Raw genomic sequence first — 18,102 nt, forward strand, 5'->3', positions numbered from 1 at the left:
ACTTAAATGATCTGGGGATACTATCATTTGCAGCAGTATCCAAAACGCTCAAGTCTTTCTGGAACTGCTCCACTGGTTTAAAAACAAGACATTAAAACATAAAAAAATAATGACTGATTTTAGATGTTTTTATCATTTTAATTGATCGTCCCTCACTTTTAAGATAAAGCATTCGTTTTCTGAAGTAGGCTAACACATCAGACCAATTCTACAAGCTGAATTTATATGAAATTATATGTCAAAATATAATGATATCACTGAAATGTCCGACTGAGTTTACATGACTGATGTGTCCTACTGAGTTTACACCATTGATATGTCCCACTTGTAAAGACTGACTCCAGAGTTGTCACGCCTGCCGCCACAGGAGGGAGCTCATGAGTCAGTTCTCGTCGTGCCAATCACAATCAGTGGTGACCTGATTGTATGGTGACCTGATTGCATACATTTGTCCGGTGCCTCGTCACCACGCTTCCTCTCTCGCTGTCATTTGAGTGTTGTAACTCCTGTGGCACTCTGGCCTCAAGTTTTCCCCTCCTGTTATTTTGGGAAGGGTGCTACTTACTGTTGTGGTTAGAGAGCCAGCTCCTCCTGTCTAGGGTTAGGGTTACCTTAACCCTCAGTTTGTTTGTTACTTTTTCCCTGCGTTGAGTATTCCACGATCTTTTGTTTTCTCCGTTTTTTCCCCATGCCTCGTTTCACGGTGGTTTATTGGTTCAGTGCTTTTCCCGCAGACGTTTTGGCGGAGGTCTTAGTTCTGTGATTTTTGTGGTTAAGCATTTGGATTTCACTAATCATAAAAACCCTCGCGGCGAAATCACATCCGAATATCGCCACGTAACTACCCCGAGTTTCACCGATACTCGCCGGGTCTGGGTTAGAGTGGCTGTCCAGATCTAAGACACCAAACCTTGGTAATGAGTACATGTTCCAGTAAGCAGGTTGTTAGAAAATCTATCTGGACTTCTTGTGACACCGTATTAAGTTAATAAGCTGAATTCAGCTGAATTAAATTCACAAGATGAAACCCTGATATGTTCTGTCATGAAGGTTACATACAGAACAGGAGAGATTGAGAGAGGAAGAGTGGGTACCTTGGAAAGCAACTCTGCTGTTGCTTACAGTGTCCAGTATGCTGTTGAACTCGTAGCAGATGCTGTTCAGATACGAGTTTCCATCACATTCATGAGTGACACTCGGACTGCAGCTCTAAAACACCACCACAAACAGCTAAATGTTACTCCTTCAAATGACCAGCAGCAACCAGGGTTACATGATTGTGTCAGGGCTTTGTGTGTGTTGGCTATGTTAAACAGTGCAAGGGGTGAGGGTTAATCTATGTTTAAAAGTGCAGGTGGTTAGGGTTAATCCATTTTAATAGTGCAGGGGGTTAGGGTTAATCTATTTTAACAGTGAAGGGGTTAGGATCCACGTACTAGTCTTTCTGATGTGTGCAGATAATAAAGCTATTTTTAACTGTTTACTAAGCATTAAACTCACCATCAGGCCAGCAGGGGGTGTTATCTTCACTGCCAAGGACATCCCAAAGAACTTGGTGTCATTTGAATCTGTGAACCAGTAAATATAATGCAAAAAAGGACTAGATCTGATCATCATAATATACAGCTTTTACTCTAAACATCTTGTGTATGTGAGTGCATGTGTGAGTTTGAGAGTGTGTGTGTTTGTGTATGAGTGAGTATATGTGTTAAAGTGCATGTGTGAGTTTGAGAGTGTGTGTGTTTGTGTATGAGTGAGTATATGTGTTAAAGTGCATGTGTGAGTTTGAGAGTGTGTGTGGGAGTATATGTGTGAAAGTGCATGTGTGAGTGTATATGTGACTGTGTACCTTCTTGGTACAGTGGGTTGCATTTTTTCTCCTGTGAGCAGCTGTAAATTGTTCCTGATTGTTTCCTTCCTAATGGAGCACTAATTATGACACTATGAACCAGTAAACAATTAACCAATTAACTCTTAATGATCACCTTATGAAACAGTCAAGCATTTAACCAATTTACTCTAATGTCCACCCTATAAATCAGTCAACTTTGAACCAATTAACTCTTAACAATGACCCCATGAAACGGTCAAGCATTTCATCCATTACTCTAAAACAAAGGGATGATCTCACACAATAACAACATTACTACTTTAATCCATTACTCTAAAACAAAGGGATGATCTCTCACAATAACAACATTACTACTGTCCTTACTGCATGTTTACTCACTGTTTCTTCAGGTCAGACTGATACTGTAGAACTCTATAACCGAAAAAATCTTCTCCATTCCCCACAAACATGCCTGGCTTTGTTACTTCAAGGTTAAACCCATCTGAGTCTGATATAGCTGCAATGCAAGGGAGAAAAACCGTTTAAATTACTTTGCAAATACATTAAATCATGTGTACAGGTCCTTGTTGTTCAATCTGTTTCTATGCTGTTTTCTCATGGCTGTCGCGCCTGTGGTATTGTCGGTGGTATTGGAGGTGGATGGTGGTCTTCTTGTTTACTGATCATTGTACATCTCATCTCGTTCCTGGTCTCTGTTTCCCAGTGTGACCACTTGGTCTTGTAAGTCTGCCATATTTGTGTACCTTCATGTTGGTTTCATGTCTGAAGACTCTGATTATGTATTTGCCTGCACAAAATCTCAATGAATTCATTCTGTTTCTCACTCAACACCCCCGGCGTTACAGTGCTTAGCTTGTTTGGTACTGTACTGTAAGATATATGTGTGTGTGTGTGTGTGTGTGTGTGTGTGTGTGTGTGTGTGTGTGTGTGTGTGTGTGTGTGTGTGTGAATATGCACGTGTGTGAGTGTGCATGTGTGAAAGTATGTTTGTGTGTGTTTTGATTCACCTGACTTAAATCCCATAGAAAATCTCTGGTGGGACTTGAAGGCAGAACACACAAGCCCAAGAATGAACTGGAGGCCTTTGCCAATGAGGGAGGGACTCGTATTCCTGTTGATTGCTACAGGAAACGTGTCGAGCTGTTTCACGTCTGAAGGAAGTTATTACTGCCAAAGGGAGTTGTACTATGTACTAATGTTGAATGTGTCTAAGGGGTTGAATAATTGTCTCAAAGAGGAAATCACGAAAAGGACATTTGTTGGAATATTAGAAGAAATATTATTGTAATTTAAGTTTCATTTATCTATTATACAAGCCCTTATTTGATCTGATTGTGGAGAAGATCACAATAAAATAACAGAATAAATGTTAAACTTGCAAAAACACTTTACTGCTATGGGGGTTGAATAATTTTTAACACAACTATATATGTATACACACACACACACACACACACATGCATATGTATACACACATATACAGCGGGTAAAATAAGTATTGAACACGTCACCATTTTTCTCAGTAAATATATTACTAGAGGTGCTAATGAAATGAAATTTTCACCAGATGTCGGTAACAACCCAAGTGATCCATACATACAAAGAAATCAAACCATAAATGTCCAGAAATGACGTTATTTGTAATAATGTGAAATGACACAGGGAAAAAGTATTGAACACGCTTACTGAAATGTCTATCTACTGAAATCTAATACTTTGTACAAAAGCCTTTGTTGGCAATGACAGCTTCAAGACGCCTCCTGTATGGAGAAATTAGTCGCATGCATTGCTCAGGTGTGATTTTGGCCCATTCTTCCACACAAACAGTCTTCAAATCTTGAAGGTTTCGTGGGCCTCTTCTATGAACTCTGATCTTTAGTTCTTTCCATAGATTTTCTATTGGGTTCAAGTCAGGCGATTGGCTGGGCCATTCCAGCAGCTTTATTTTCTTTCTCTGAAACCAATTGAGAGTTTCCTTGGCTGTGTGTTTGGGGTCATTGTCTTGCTGAAATGTCCAGCCACGTTTCATCTTCATCATCCTGGTAGACGGAAGCAGATTTTTCTCAAGAATGTCTCTGTACATTTTTCCATTCATCCTTCCTTCAATTATTTGAAGTTTGCCAGTACCATATGCTGAAAAACAGCCCCATGCCATGATGTTCCCACCTCCAAACTTCACTGTTGGTATGGTGTTCTTGGGGTGATGTGCAGTGCCATTTAACCTCCAAACATGATGTGTATTATGGCATCCAAACAGTTCTATTTTGGTTTCATCTGACCAGACTGTATTCTCCCAGTACTTCACAGGCTTGTCTAAATGTTGTGCAGCAAACTTTAAATGAGCTTCAACATGCCTTTTCTTCAGCAATGGAGTCTTGCGTGGTGAGCGTGCATATAGGCCATGGCGGTTGAGTGCATTACTTATTGTTTTCTTTGAAACACTCGTACCTGCTAATTCCAGGTCTTTCTGAAGCTCTCCACAAGTGGTCCTTGGCTCTTGAACAACTCTTCTGATAATTCTTTTCACTCCTCTGTCAGAAATCTTGCGAGGAGCACCTGGTCGTGGTCGGTTTATGGTGAAATGATGTTCTTTCCACTTCCGAATTATGGCCCCAACAGTGCTCACTGGAACATTCAGAAATTTAGAAATTCTTCTGTAACCGATGCCATCATTATGCTTTGCAAGAATAAGGTTGCGAAGGTCTTGAGAGAGCTCTTTACTTTTACCCATCATCAGATGTTTCTTGTGTGATAGCTGGCCATCATTTGGGACTGAACCAGCTGATATTAATTTGCACTGACAAGGGGCAGGCTTGCTTTCTAATTACTGAGAGAGTTCAGCTGGTGTCTTGGCTTTCCATGCCTCTTTACACCTCCCTTTCTTCATGTGTTCAATACTTTTTCCCTGTGTCATTTCACATTATTACAAATAACGTCATTTCATAAAATCAAATTTATGGTTTGATTTCTTTGTATGTATGGATCACTTGGGTTGTTACCGACATCTGGTGAAAATTTCATTTCATTAGCACCTCTAGTAATATATTTACTGAGAAAAATGGTGACGTGTTCAATACTTATTTTACCCGCTGTATGTATACACACACACACACACACACACACACACACACACACACACACACACACACACACACACGTGTATACACACATATACAGCCCCGTTGACAGGGGGGGACAACCGGGTCTGTTGTCCCGGGCCCCAGGACCAGGGGGGCCCATCAAAGAGCCCAAACAATTTACTTTTTAAATTTAAAGTCTATAATTTTAAAAATAATCTTGAAATCTTTAATCAATATAAAATTCTGTACTCAAAATAAGCTCAATGGCTAAAATATATGTTTTTTACCTATCTGCATATTTTCCATTAAGTGTATACACCCCCGCCTCCCACTGAAAAATGGTTTGATCCAGCACCGACTGTAATCGGCTGGTACCCGCCCAACAGCGGGAAATACAGTGGTGGATAGTTAAAGAAAACAGAAATCTGGAGCGCAGAAAAGAAAGAAAAAACATTTACCTGACAAATTTTAAAGTTGCATTGTGTTCCAGGTTTTAAAGAATTGAGGCTAAAGTACTTGAAAATGCTTGAAATTGTGACTACTTCATTTCACAACAAATAGCTATCTGACTGAACAGTTCTCCTGTATTACATTAACAAATATGAGCCTCTTGTAATTCCAGGACGAAACATGAGAGAACGTGAAGACATTGAGATTGGGCATTTTGAAAATTAACAACCATTAAATAATGTGATAAAAATAGCGAATTATTTTGAATCATTTTGAGTATATGTATAAATATTTAATTTAATTAAGTTTAACGTGCTGGGAAATATTGAAATGGACCTTTAAAGTGACGTACAAGTGCTTTAATTCCACCTTATAAAGGTGTATGAACCCTGCAAACATGATTTGTTCATAGCGCTTAGGCGAAGTTACAAAATTCGAGAGGTGCACAACCTCGCGAATCGACAGCGCGTGAGGCCCTCGCACACGGGTGGAGCCACCGCGATCACGGACCCTCGCGCCGCTATCAGAAACATACCTGTCAAGTGTCCAGTTTTGGCCGGGACAGTCCCGTATTTTACCGCTCTGTCCCGGCGTCATCCCGTATTTTTATTTTTTTTTCGTATTTGTCCCGTATTTTCAGTTTTCAATTTTTATTTTTTTAAAGCATTCATGTGCCGCTCCAAACAGAATTCTGTCACTAGCCTCGTGAGAACTGCTACCCAGACTACTGCAGATGACAGTTCTCGCGAGGCTAGTGACAGAATTCTGTTTGGCGCGGCACATGAATGCTTTAAAAAAAAATTTAAATTGAAAACTCGCGGGTTTAGTGTCGACAGTGGGAGCAAACTTGGAACAACAAATCAGAGATGGATTTAACGAGAGAAGGCAGTCCTGCCTAAAAAGCTAAGCCTACGTGTAAGTACCTTGACGAATGGGACAGGGAATTTACTTTCCTAAAGAGGAGCATGAAGGGGCACAGCTACTCATTCTGTAAGATATGTAGCTGTGATTTTAGTGTCTCTCATGGGGGAAGGAACGATGTCCGTCAGCACGAACAATCTGCCAAGCACAAACGCGGGCTAAAGACACAGAAATATGCCCAGGAGATGTCCCCATTTGTAGCTAGAAATACCACTAGAAAATTAATTTATTTATTCATTTGTAGTTCAAAACATAATTGGGGTGTTTTTTCTTCACTTTTTGCCACTCCAATGTTTTCGTCTCTCCTACAGCCTCGATTCCAGCTATATGCAAATAACCGATTATGTAAATTAGGCGATGACATCATATACGGGAAATGTCCCGTATTTTTAAATACAAAACTTGACAGGTATGGTCAGAAACAGCTTTGATGTGTGGCTATATTATATACTATATGACCTAACACAAGGACTGCCTGCTACAGAGGAAATTCAAATGACGTAAGCCGGGGGGGGGGGGGGTACTGTCAACGGGCCTGCACATATAGATATGTATCCAAACACACACAAGCAGTATGTATACACACTTATGCATAGACACGTATACACACACATACACACACATCGGGTGTTTGATCCATATATATATATATATATATATATATATATATATATATATATATATATATATATATACACACATATGTTACTCACAAAAAGTTATACAGTATAAAGGATATTTGGCTTTCGGGTGAAAATACAGGATGAACCTAAATCTAACAGCCTAACAACCTAACAGCAAAATTCACATCAGGTGTTTGATCCATGAATGATAAAGAGTAAAAAGAGTCCTCTTAATCATGCTGTTCACATGTTAACATCATGAGACCAAGATGACACCTCACTATTGATCAACAGTACCTCACCTTTGTGAGGTTTCAAACAGGATGTTCTCAGACGGAAGTGGTCACTGAGCTTAGAGTGTCAGAATGTCATCAGCAGGTTGCAACAGAGATACAGAGAGACTGACAGAGTCACAGAAAGACGTAGAAGTGGACGTCCTTTGGTCACCTCCCACACTAGTGACGCTTCATTATGAACAGTGCCCTGTGGAACCGGATTATAAATGCCACACAACTCCAGGCACATTAAAAGGAGGTGAGAGGCTCCCAAGTGTCAGACCATTCAAAACCATTTACATCAGAGTGGTCTATGTGATAGACGACCAGCAAGGGTCCCTGAACACACCAGCAGGCACAAGTTTCTTCAGCTAGCCTGGACCAGGGAGCATCTACGCTGGAGACAGGGGGCTTCAGTGCTGCTTAGTGATGAAGGTCGTATCACACTGAGCAGTAATGATGGCCACCAATGATGTTGGAGATGTGAAGGAGAGCGTTATGCATCAAACATCTCACACTTTTGGAAAAAGCTACACTTCAACCAAAACTCTTTCATCTCTTGCCAAAACCATATTATTGCATCCAAACTGTGCACACAAATATCTGATAATTTTCCCATATGACTACACACTGAAGTGACAAATGGAAAACACTACCACCACATGTTTGAGTGTTCAGCTTGTAGTCTGCTGTGTAGGTCTGTCAGAGGTCTCACACACACATGAATATTCACAAATTTAGAGGTTATTTCTGCACCAAGTAAAACACAATTACAAGGGAAGTTTTTTTTTTGGTTGTGCATGGACACTAGGGTTTACATTTACTTTTACATTTACATTTACGGCATTTGGCAGACGCCCTTATCCAGAGCGACTTACATTTTTATCTCATTTTTTATACAAGTGAGCAATTGAGGGTTAAGGGTCTTGCTCAGGGGCACCTCAGTCATGGCCTCAAGTCTGGGAATCAAACCCACGACCCTCCAGTCACAAGACCAGTTCCCTACCACCAGGCCATGACTGCCCTAGGGTTCACTAGGCGCCATCTCTATACAGTATTGGATTTGCAACTTGTGGCCTCTTTATAGGGATTAGGCTTTGATATCTAAAGATTTGTAAAATTGACCTAGAAGTGTTGTAACCTATGAGGACTGGGTATGGATTTTGGTAGGTGAGTGTAGCAGTTGCGTGGCAGTGTTTTCTAAAAGAAACGCATGGTTTTCAGTTTTGAATATTGTGTCTTATGTAAAGAACTGTGTTTAATGTTTTGCTCTCACTATTATAAACCTACATCAGTGTGTGCGTGTATGTGCATGTGTATGTGTGTGCATATATGTGTGAGTGGTTAGAACAGGGAGTGGTGACATCTTTCACTATATTTACCGGAAGTTCTCACTGTGGCTACACACAGGACAAATACACCCAAAAAGCCACACCACCACCTCCCACACAGACGTGTTCATGCAGATTTGGCCAGCATTTTTAATAAGCCTTTTTATGTGAAATATGTAAATATGGAATTTCTAAACTCTAATATTGAAGGTACACAACGTGGTCTTCAGAACAACCTGTTCCACCTTCCACACACCTGCTCACAACACCTCTGTGCCTCTCACAAATCAGTTCACTCATTACATCTAGCACAGCATCTTCAATGGCACCTAAATGAATGGGTAATCAGTGGGTAATCAATGCGTAATCAATTAAATGAAATTGAAATAAAAGAATGAGACAGGAGACTCCAGACTCCTCCAGATTAATTACCAGAACGTAGAGCATCACAACAACAGCCGGGGAGCAGGATGTGGTTCAGAATATGCAAAATGTTTTACTCTTCATAAATAGCCAATAACGTTTTGTTGTCTACATACATTATAGTAATATTAAAGACATATTTTACCTTGAAAGATAAAAAAACAGTAAGATTGATATAATAAAACAGGTAGTAAGGTTTTACAATGTTTTACAATGTAATAAAACACAAAAGGTAATAAGGTTTTAAATTGAGACCGTATGCTTTTAAGATGAGATCTTCCTACCCCAGAGTGTGTAGACCAGCAGAACGAAAGCTCTCAACATCTCCATTGTCACGTCTCTTTCTCACTGAACATTCGGCGTGTTCTCCCCTCCCCCAACACTTTTTGCTGAGTTTCAAGTCTTTTTTTTTTTTTGCACTTCCTTGTGGTTTTGCATCTGTTTTTGCAGAAAAAAATCAGCAGTTAGAAGTGTGCAGTAATATCTTTGTGTGTAGTGAGTTATACAGATGTGTTATATAGATGCAAGTAGAATGTTCACACATCCACATGAATATTAATCAAACAGTTTGATCCAAGGTATTGTTACTGATTCATGTTGGTGTAGGTGATACTAACACTGGTACATGCAAAAGTTTATGTATGTATCAATCAAAAAACTACCTCACCCAATCAGAACACTACCTCACCCAGACAGAACACTACCTCATCAAAAAAGAACACTACCTCACCCAATCAGAATACTACCACACCCAATAAGAACACTACCTCACCCAAAAAGAGCAATACCTCACCCAAAAAGAACAATACCTCACCCAATCAGAACACTACCTCACCCAAAAAGAACACTACCTCACCCAATCAGAACACTACCTCACCCAAAAGGAACACTTCCTCACCCAATCAGAACACTAATTCACCCAAACAGGACACTACCTCACCCAATCAGAACACTACCTCACCCAGCCAGAACACTACCTCACACACCCTCACTCATACAGACATAGTCAGTCATACACACACCCTCACTCATACAGACAGACCCTCACTCATGCAGACACATCCTCACTCATACAGACATACTCATACAGACACACCCTCACTCATACAGACACCAGAGATGCTCATAAGTCATTTTTTGCAAGTCCAAGTCAAGTCTCAAGTCTTTGGTCTCAAGTCCAAGTCAAGTCTCAAGTCTTTGGTCTCAAGTCCAATCCAAGTCAAGTCCCAAATATTTGAGTGACACTGCAGTTGCAAATGACTTTATAGTTGTAATGGTCTGTTATGACACTTCTGATGTATAATAAAGAAAACAGCAACCAAATTAGTGATTATAAAATAAAAATTTTAATTGAATTCAAATTTTACAATAATAATGATTCTGACATAAAAAGCCCTGCAGCAACAACTTTTGGTCTCCTAACTGGATCAAACACAATCTATGTGAACTTCAAGGTGTCTTTCAGTGTCCCAACACAAGGAAAATGTTTATGCAACTAACGCATTACATTTTTAAAAGATCAGGATTGACAGGGTACTTGCACTTAGCCTGGCTCGGTGAGGGCGCATTATGAGGCCTCCATGACTGAACACCCTCTATACTGGTGCACTGGTGGCAAGTCAATACCAAGATAACTGGGTAAACATTAGGTTGTTATAGTAACACACTAACTGGGTAAACACTAACTGTGACTCTAAGCTTGTTTGTAGCAGATGCTAATAACCTTTCAGGCAGTGATTAACCTTTCCGGGTGGGTTTTCAGGTGTTGTGGAACCAGTGTCCTGTATTTTTATGCCACACACGCTGCAGTTTGCTGCTCTTCTATTTGCTACTTGTGTGAAGTTTTTGTATTAAAAACTTATTATGAATGGTGGAACAGAAGCGAGCGTTCTCACCAGCACCGCCATGATTGCGATGGTTTGCAGCACACGCATTTGTGTCACGTAAAGTTAGGTTTATACTTGACGCTTCGCGACCGGCGCGAGGATCTGCGCGCCGAAAATGTTACGTTAGTAGGAAGTGAATAGCATACAGACAGGCGGAGAAGAGATTGTCAAATGAAACACAAAAGAACATTACTAATAAAAGATTGTTCACGAGTCTCAAATCACGAGTCCAAGTCGAGTTGGAAGTCTGTATGAGTGTATCACTCATACAGACACACCCTCACTCATATAGACACACCCTCAGTCAAACAGACACACCCTCACTCATACAGACATACCCTCACTCATATAGACACACCCTCAGTCAAACAGACACACCCTCACTCATATAGACACACCCTCAGTCAAACAGACACACCCTCACTCATACAGACATACCCTCACTAATATAGACACACCCTCACTCATATAGACACACCCTCACTAATATAGACACACCCTCACTCATACAGACACACCCTCGCTCATACAGACATACCCTCACTAATATAGACACACCCTCACTCATACAGACACACCCTCACTCATACAGACACACCCCCACTCATACAGACATACTAACTCATACACACACCCTCACTCATACAGACATACCCTCACTAATATAGACACACCCTCACTCATACAGACACACCCTGACTCATACAGACACACCCTCACTCATACAGACACACCCTGACTCATACAGATACACCCTGACTCATACAGACACACCCTGACTCATACAGATACACCCTGACTCATACAGACACACCCTGACTCATACAGACACACCCCCACTCATACAGACATACTAACTCATACACACACCCTCACTCATACAGACACACCCTCACTCATATAGACACACCCTCACTCATACAGACACACCCTCACTCATACAGACATACCCTCACTAATATAGACACACCCTCACTCATACAGACACACCCCCACTCATACAGACATACTAACTCATACACACACCCTCACTCATAGACACACCCTCACTCATACAGACATACCCTCACTAATATAGACACACCCTGACTCATACAGACACACCCTGACTCATACAGACACACCCCCACTCATACAGACATACTAACTCATACACACACCCTCACTCATACAGACACACCCTCACTCATATAGACACACCCTCACTCATACAGACACACCCTCACACATATAGACACACCCTCACTCATACAGACATACCCTCACTAATATAGACACACTCTCACTCATACAGAACCACTAGGGGTGTGTTTAAAAAATCGATCTTTCGATTCAAATCTTCAGATCTTCATTTGAATGATTTGATATCAATTTATGAAACCTGAGATCGATCTTTAGAATTAGTCAATTTTCCCCGCATATGCGTAACGTTTTAACGTCTCGCGTTTTATCTCGCGAGATCATCCTTTTTTTTCTCGAGCACTGCCACTTGGCTGGGGTGATCAGTTAAGCATGGCTGCAGCAAGAGTAAAAAAAATGTACCTCTGATGATTCAATGAGCAGTATCGGACTAACCCTAACCCTTAGCAATTTGGGGGCACAAGGCGAATGTAGCTAGGGGGCCCATCAACATTAATATGCGAGAAATAAGTTAGCTAGTCAGGGGGCCTTTACAGTGGCCTGCAGTGGGAGGGGCCCAAGGCAGTTGCCTAGCAATGCCTCTATGCAAAGTCCGCCTCTGTCAATGAGTTACTAGTTCGCTCTGGCGTGGCGAGCGATCGATCGCGATATAATACTTAATTTGTGTCCTTTTTACACCGCCACGCCCTCCAGGTTCAAATATCACTCCAAGCGATCTTGAAAAGTTGGCAACCCTGCAGATGTATGGTTACATTTTGGATTCAGAAACCATGATGGTAGGGAAGAGTTGGATAAAAGCACAGCCGTGTGTAAACTGTGCAACATGGAGGTGAAATATTGTGGGAATACCACAAATCTGAGAAATCATTTAACGTGACACCATCCTGATATTCAAAAAACGCCAGAACCCAAACAAACTCCACTAGAGAAGGTATTTGCGATTGAACTACAACGATTCTACAAGTTCTCCCCGTGCCAAAAAAAAAACCGAAGTGCTTGAATTCCACCTTATAAAGGTGTATGAACCAGAGGTGGGAACTCGAGTCACATGACTTGGACTCGAGTCAGACTCGAGTCATTAATATTAAGACTTTTGACTTGACTTGAAAAAATATTCAGAGACTTAGACTTGACTTGGACTTTTACACCAATAACTTGGGACTTGAATTGGACTTGAACCTGTTTACTTGCAAAGACTTGATTTTTTTTACCCCAAATCTAAATTTTAAAACGCATATTAATATTTATAAAGTGCGCCCCATTAATTTCATTTCCGTCCTTCTGACGCAGACCGGCGTTACACCAGATTCTGTGACCGTCGAGTTTTGTGACCACAGGGGGCGCTATTTCACAGTTTCTGTTCAGAGGCACAAACGCTTTACGAATGCTACGTAAACTACGCTGATGCACTTTCTTTACTCGTTTTGTTGGTGTCCACGAGCCAAAATATGACAGATGTTTATATTTACATTTATCGTATCTTAATTACATAAATGTACTTAAACAAGATTTACCATCCCCTCACCATTGCAGCCAACAAAGAAATCATGAATGGGATGTACAGGTGAGCCTTTTTAACTGGGGTCACCAATTCTGACGGCAGCCATCAGAATATGTGACCCCACTGAATCTCCAGGTAACAATAGTAGCCTACACCGTGACCCCACAATAACAGAAAACAATGAAAAAATAACCCTAACCTTTTATTAGTCTATATTTAAACATTTTATCCAAATGTTTAGAATAACCATTCGTAATGACAGCATCTTGCTTACGATGAAGCTTGCTATTTTCGTGTAAAATGATGTAACTAAACATTCTTGTTTAAGTACATTTATGTAATTAAGAGAAGATAAATGTAAATGATCTGTCATCTTTTGGCTGGCGGACACCAACAAAACGAGTAAAGAAACGCATCAGCGTAGCATTCGTAAAGCGTTGGTGCCTGTAAAAAAAAAAAGACTCGAAAGGACTTGAAATTCCAAGTTTCAGACTTGGGACTTGACTTGACGGTTGCTTGTCTTGACTCGAGACTTGACTTGAGTTGACTGTCTTTACTTGAGACTTGACTCGAGACTTGAGGATAAAGACTTGGACTTACTTGAGACTTGCAAAACACTGACTTGGTCCCACCTCTGGTATGAACCCTGCAAACTTGACTTTGTTCATTGCGCTGAAGCGCGGCGCGCGCAAAGTTACAAAATTCGAGAGGTGCACGACCTCGTGAAGCGACAGCGCGCGGAGCCACCGCGATTACGCGCAGACCCTCACGCCGGTTGCGACGCATCAAGTATAAAGCTGTGAAGTTTTCTCAACAGTTAGCAATATTGTTACTGCAAAAAGGAGCTGTCTCACTCCTCAACATGTTGATCACCTCCTTTTCTTGCAGAAAAATTTGACAATCTTCAAGATGTCAAAAAGCAATCATGAATAAATAAATAAATTTTTTTTATTGTAACTGAAATGTCCCTACAAGAATTGATATTGAATCGGATCGAATCGAATCGAAAATTGAATTGAATTGGGACCTTGTGAATCGAAATCGAATCGAAATGGGAAATCAGTGGTGATACCCACCCCTAAGACACACCCTCGCTCATATAGACAAACTCACTCATACAGACATACTCACTCATACAGACACACCCTCACTCATACACACACCCTCACTCATACAGACACACCCTCACTCATACAGACACACCCTCACTCATATAGACACACCGGGCAAGGAACAACACCGACACGGGAGAGGGGGGCGTAGCCCTACGTGACAAGAACAAAAAAGTCCTGCTCTATCGGTTTTTTTCTTTTAAATATTAAATTATTATTGATCTATTTGCAAGCCGCACTTAGTGAGGACGAGGGCCGTGTGCGGACTGCGGCCCGCCAGTTGCCCATCCCCGTACTAGACTACCCCTTGCTGGGTGGCTATCCACCTCAGAACAGAAAGAGACCATCATCAATATGGTCAGAGCAAACAACTTCATATGTTTCCGACAACTTCAACAGCACATAATTACTGACCACGTCACCATCAGCAACATCCATTCAGTGAGTCTATCCGGACTGGGCCAGTGACGGTGTGAAACAACTGTGCTATGAATTTGCCACATCATGCCACTCTTGGTCCCTACAACACTGTGCACATCATCACCTTCTTCAACACAGAGCACAACACACTCATTCTCCATAACCAGGGGGATGAACCAGAATAGTCCAGGTTTGTTGTCGTCTGGGACAACATAAGTTTGCACCGGGCTGCTCAAGTACAAACTGGTTCACTGAACAGCCACAATTTGTTGTGATTCACCTCCTCCAAACTCTCCATTGCTGAGTTATTTTTGGCATGGAGGTGGTCACCAACCCCCCAGTTCAAATACATTCAGCAGGTGATAGAGGAAGCTTGAGGTTATTTAGTCTTTTTTTTGTTGTTGTTGTTCTTGTGGTTATAGTATATACAGAATGTGTTGCTGTAGTTTTCATGCAAACATTTTTTTAATGTTCCCCTTGTATTTACATTTTACTTTATGGTGTAAATGTACTGAATATGCAGAAATAACCTCAATATTTGTGAATATTCATGTATATGTGAGACCTCTGACAGACCTTCACAGCAGACTACAAACTAAACAATCAAACACATGGTAGTAGTGTTTTCCATTTGTCACTTCAGTGTGTAGTCACATATATGAAAGGCTAATCATCTGATATTTGTGTGTAGCGTTTAGATGCAATAATATGGTTTTGACAAGAGTTGCAAGAGTTTGGTTAAAGTGTTTGCTTTATCCAAAAGTGTGAGATGTTTTGCCTGTTGTGTGTGTAGCATTGGCTTCTGAAATAGTTTCAGAATTTGGGTCTTAGCATCTGCAAAAAACTGTAATTTAGACACACACACACACACACACACACACACACACACACACACAGAAATGCAAGATGCTTCTCTGCAAGCTGTTGCAATTATGAAGCAATATTTCCGTCTTCAAGTCTAAATATGTTGACAGACACACTAAGCCCTTCAGGAAACTGCCCTTTTTACTGTGTGTTTGATTTAGTTTAATGTGTGTTTGAGCTAGTTTAGTTTAGACCAATGCTGTAATCTTGTATCTAAATGAAAGAAGCCAAACAAACAGATATAACCCAAGTCTGTTCTCCAAACACAGGATTTACCCTTGTCAGCTGGTCTTATAACAATATCATTCCTTTTGTTACATGTGTAACGCTCGGGGCGCAGTGAAGGACGAGGCACGGAAACCTTTTCAACTTCCGAACGTTACTTTTATTCATACATATAATACATATAAAGCGCAGACGGCGCACATGAAACACGATACCCACGAACGTGTAAGACTCAAACAACGATGAGCACAGGACGCTGCGCGAACGCACATTAAATAGAAAAACCACATAAACCCCACGTGATGACGAGAAGAGCCACAGGTGAAACGGATGAACACAAGACGTAATCGCACCCACGGAGAACCACAGACGCAGACGACTGGACGTAGACACCGTAGACACACGCCCAAAAGGGAGGGGTCAGGGGCTGTAACGTGACAGATCCCCCCACCAAGGGCACTACCCGTCCCGGGGTGCCAACAGAACTGGATATCCCGAACCCACACCGATGGGCGGATCCAGAGCGTTCAGTCCTGTGTCTGGGAGATGACCGGCCTCGGGGGAGAGTCCGCCCCGAACAGCTTAGAACACCCTCCCTGGTTAGACAGGGGAAAACACGTTAGACAAACACACCAGCACGTTAACAAAAACACAAACAGGAACATTAACAGACAGAGGCACGAATAGGAAAAGGGGATTTGGGACGAACACAGGGACAGACACACACACAAACGGAGCCAGGCTTCTCGCCTGTAGGAGGGCTGCCAGAAGGGGAAACCCTCCCGGAGCTGCAGTAGGCGCTCCTCTTCCCGCCCTTGCTGCAAACCCTCCGCTGGGTGCAGCGCGGCCGGCGGACACCCTGGCAGCCTTCTCGGTTGGCACGCGATCAGTCTCTCGGGCAGCCCCAGAGGGGCGTGCCGCAGGATAAGCCTGCCGTCTCTCACTCTCTCCCCTCTGAGGGTTCCACCGGGGAACTCCACCTCCCCCTGGTGGTCGTTCTCCCGATCCGGCTTCCTGAGCGGTGCCTTCCATCTCCATCTCTTCCACACTGCCTGAACGCTAGATCATCGGTTCCACCGGTGTCTTGCCCCGGGACCAATCCATGGTGCTCCCCTCAAATCCTTGTCCTCCGTGCACGGCTCGCCGTCCGAGTACTCAGAAAGGTCGAAGCACTCGGACGGAGGAGGGGTCGCTTCTTCTCCCTCAGGATGGATTTCCCGAGAATACGGAAGGGAGATAGTCTTCTTCCTCTTCGCACTCACCATAGTACTCGGTGGGGGCGGAGCACACGGAAGGAGGGTGGTCTTCGCCCTCTTCTTCCTCTTCGCCCTCTGATTCCTCCCCCTCGAATTCGCTCTCGGGGGTCTTCTCGGTAGAGCAGAGCTCAAGGGAACCTACCCTCAGGGGCGAGAGGTCTCTGGAGGGAGAGGGGTGTCGCTCCCTCCACATCCCCACCGCGGCCTCGTGGAAATAGTCCGCCATCTCAGCCATCGAGGCTTCCCGAGCCTGACGCAGCATAACCTCGCATAAGGGGTCCTGCTGCATTGTCTCGAGGGTTACTGGGGGTCCACGGTGTTGTGCAGGGGAAAAGGTATGGTGGTGCCTGCTGGGCCTCTTCCCCTTCTTGGCATGGGTGGTGTAGCCTAGCATTGTATCTGGTCAGCTCGTCGTTCTGTAACGCTCGGGGTGCGGTGAAGGACGAGGCACGGAATCCTTTTCAACTTCCGAACGTTACTTTTATTCATACATATAATACATATAAAGACTCAAACAACGACGAGCACAGGACGCTGCACAAACACACATTAAATAGACAAACCACATAAACCCCACGTGATGACGAGATGAGCCACAGGTGAGACGGATGAACACAAGACGTAATCGCACCCACGGAGATCCACCGACACAGACGACTGGACATAGACACCGTAGACACACGCCCATGGACGTAATTTTGTAATAAAAAGTGGGGGGACATGGATTCATCGCTATTTAAATA

The 18,102-nt window shown here is 42.5% G+C and overlaps 1 protein-coding gene across 2 annotated transcripts in view; it reads right to left on the reverse strand.

The window, feature by feature from the left end:
* The window catches only part of LOC143484012 (integrin alpha-M), a 36,345-nt gene extending 27,014 nt beyond the window's left edge, over nucleotides 1-9,331 (reverse strand). The window contains exons 1-6 of one of the 2 annotated variants that reach the window (XM_076982428.1): nucleotides 8,965-9,044; nucleotides 8,789-8,861; nucleotides 2,231-2,348; nucleotides 1,850-1,941; nucleotides 1,501-1,568; nucleotides 1,095-1,209 (exon numbers count right to left, since the gene is read on the reverse strand). In XM_076982428.1, coding sequence (XP_076838543.1) covers nucleotides 1,095-1,209; nucleotides 1,501-1,568; nucleotides 1,850-1,941; nucleotides 2,231-2,301 — 346 coding nt within the window. In that variant the 5' untranslated portion in view covers nucleotides 2,302-2,348; nucleotides 8,789-8,861; nucleotides 8,965-9,044. Of the gene's footprint in view, nucleotides 1-1,094; nucleotides 1,210-1,500; nucleotides 1,569-1,849; nucleotides 1,942-2,230; nucleotides 2,349-8,788; nucleotides 8,862-8,964; nucleotides 9,045-9,239 lie in introns of those variants that run through there. The other variant, XM_076982427.1, reaches the window with a different exon arrangement.
* Nucleotides 9,332-18,102: the final 8,771 nt, after the last annotated feature.

This window comes from Brachyhypopomus gauderio, chromosome 20, assembly GCF_052324685.1.
Source record: "Brachyhypopomus gauderio isolate BG-103 chromosome 20, BGAUD_0.2, whole genome shotgun sequence".
Taxonomy (NCBI): Eukaryota; Metazoa; Chordata; class Actinopteri; order Gymnotiformes; family Hypopomidae; genus Brachyhypopomus; species Brachyhypopomus gauderio.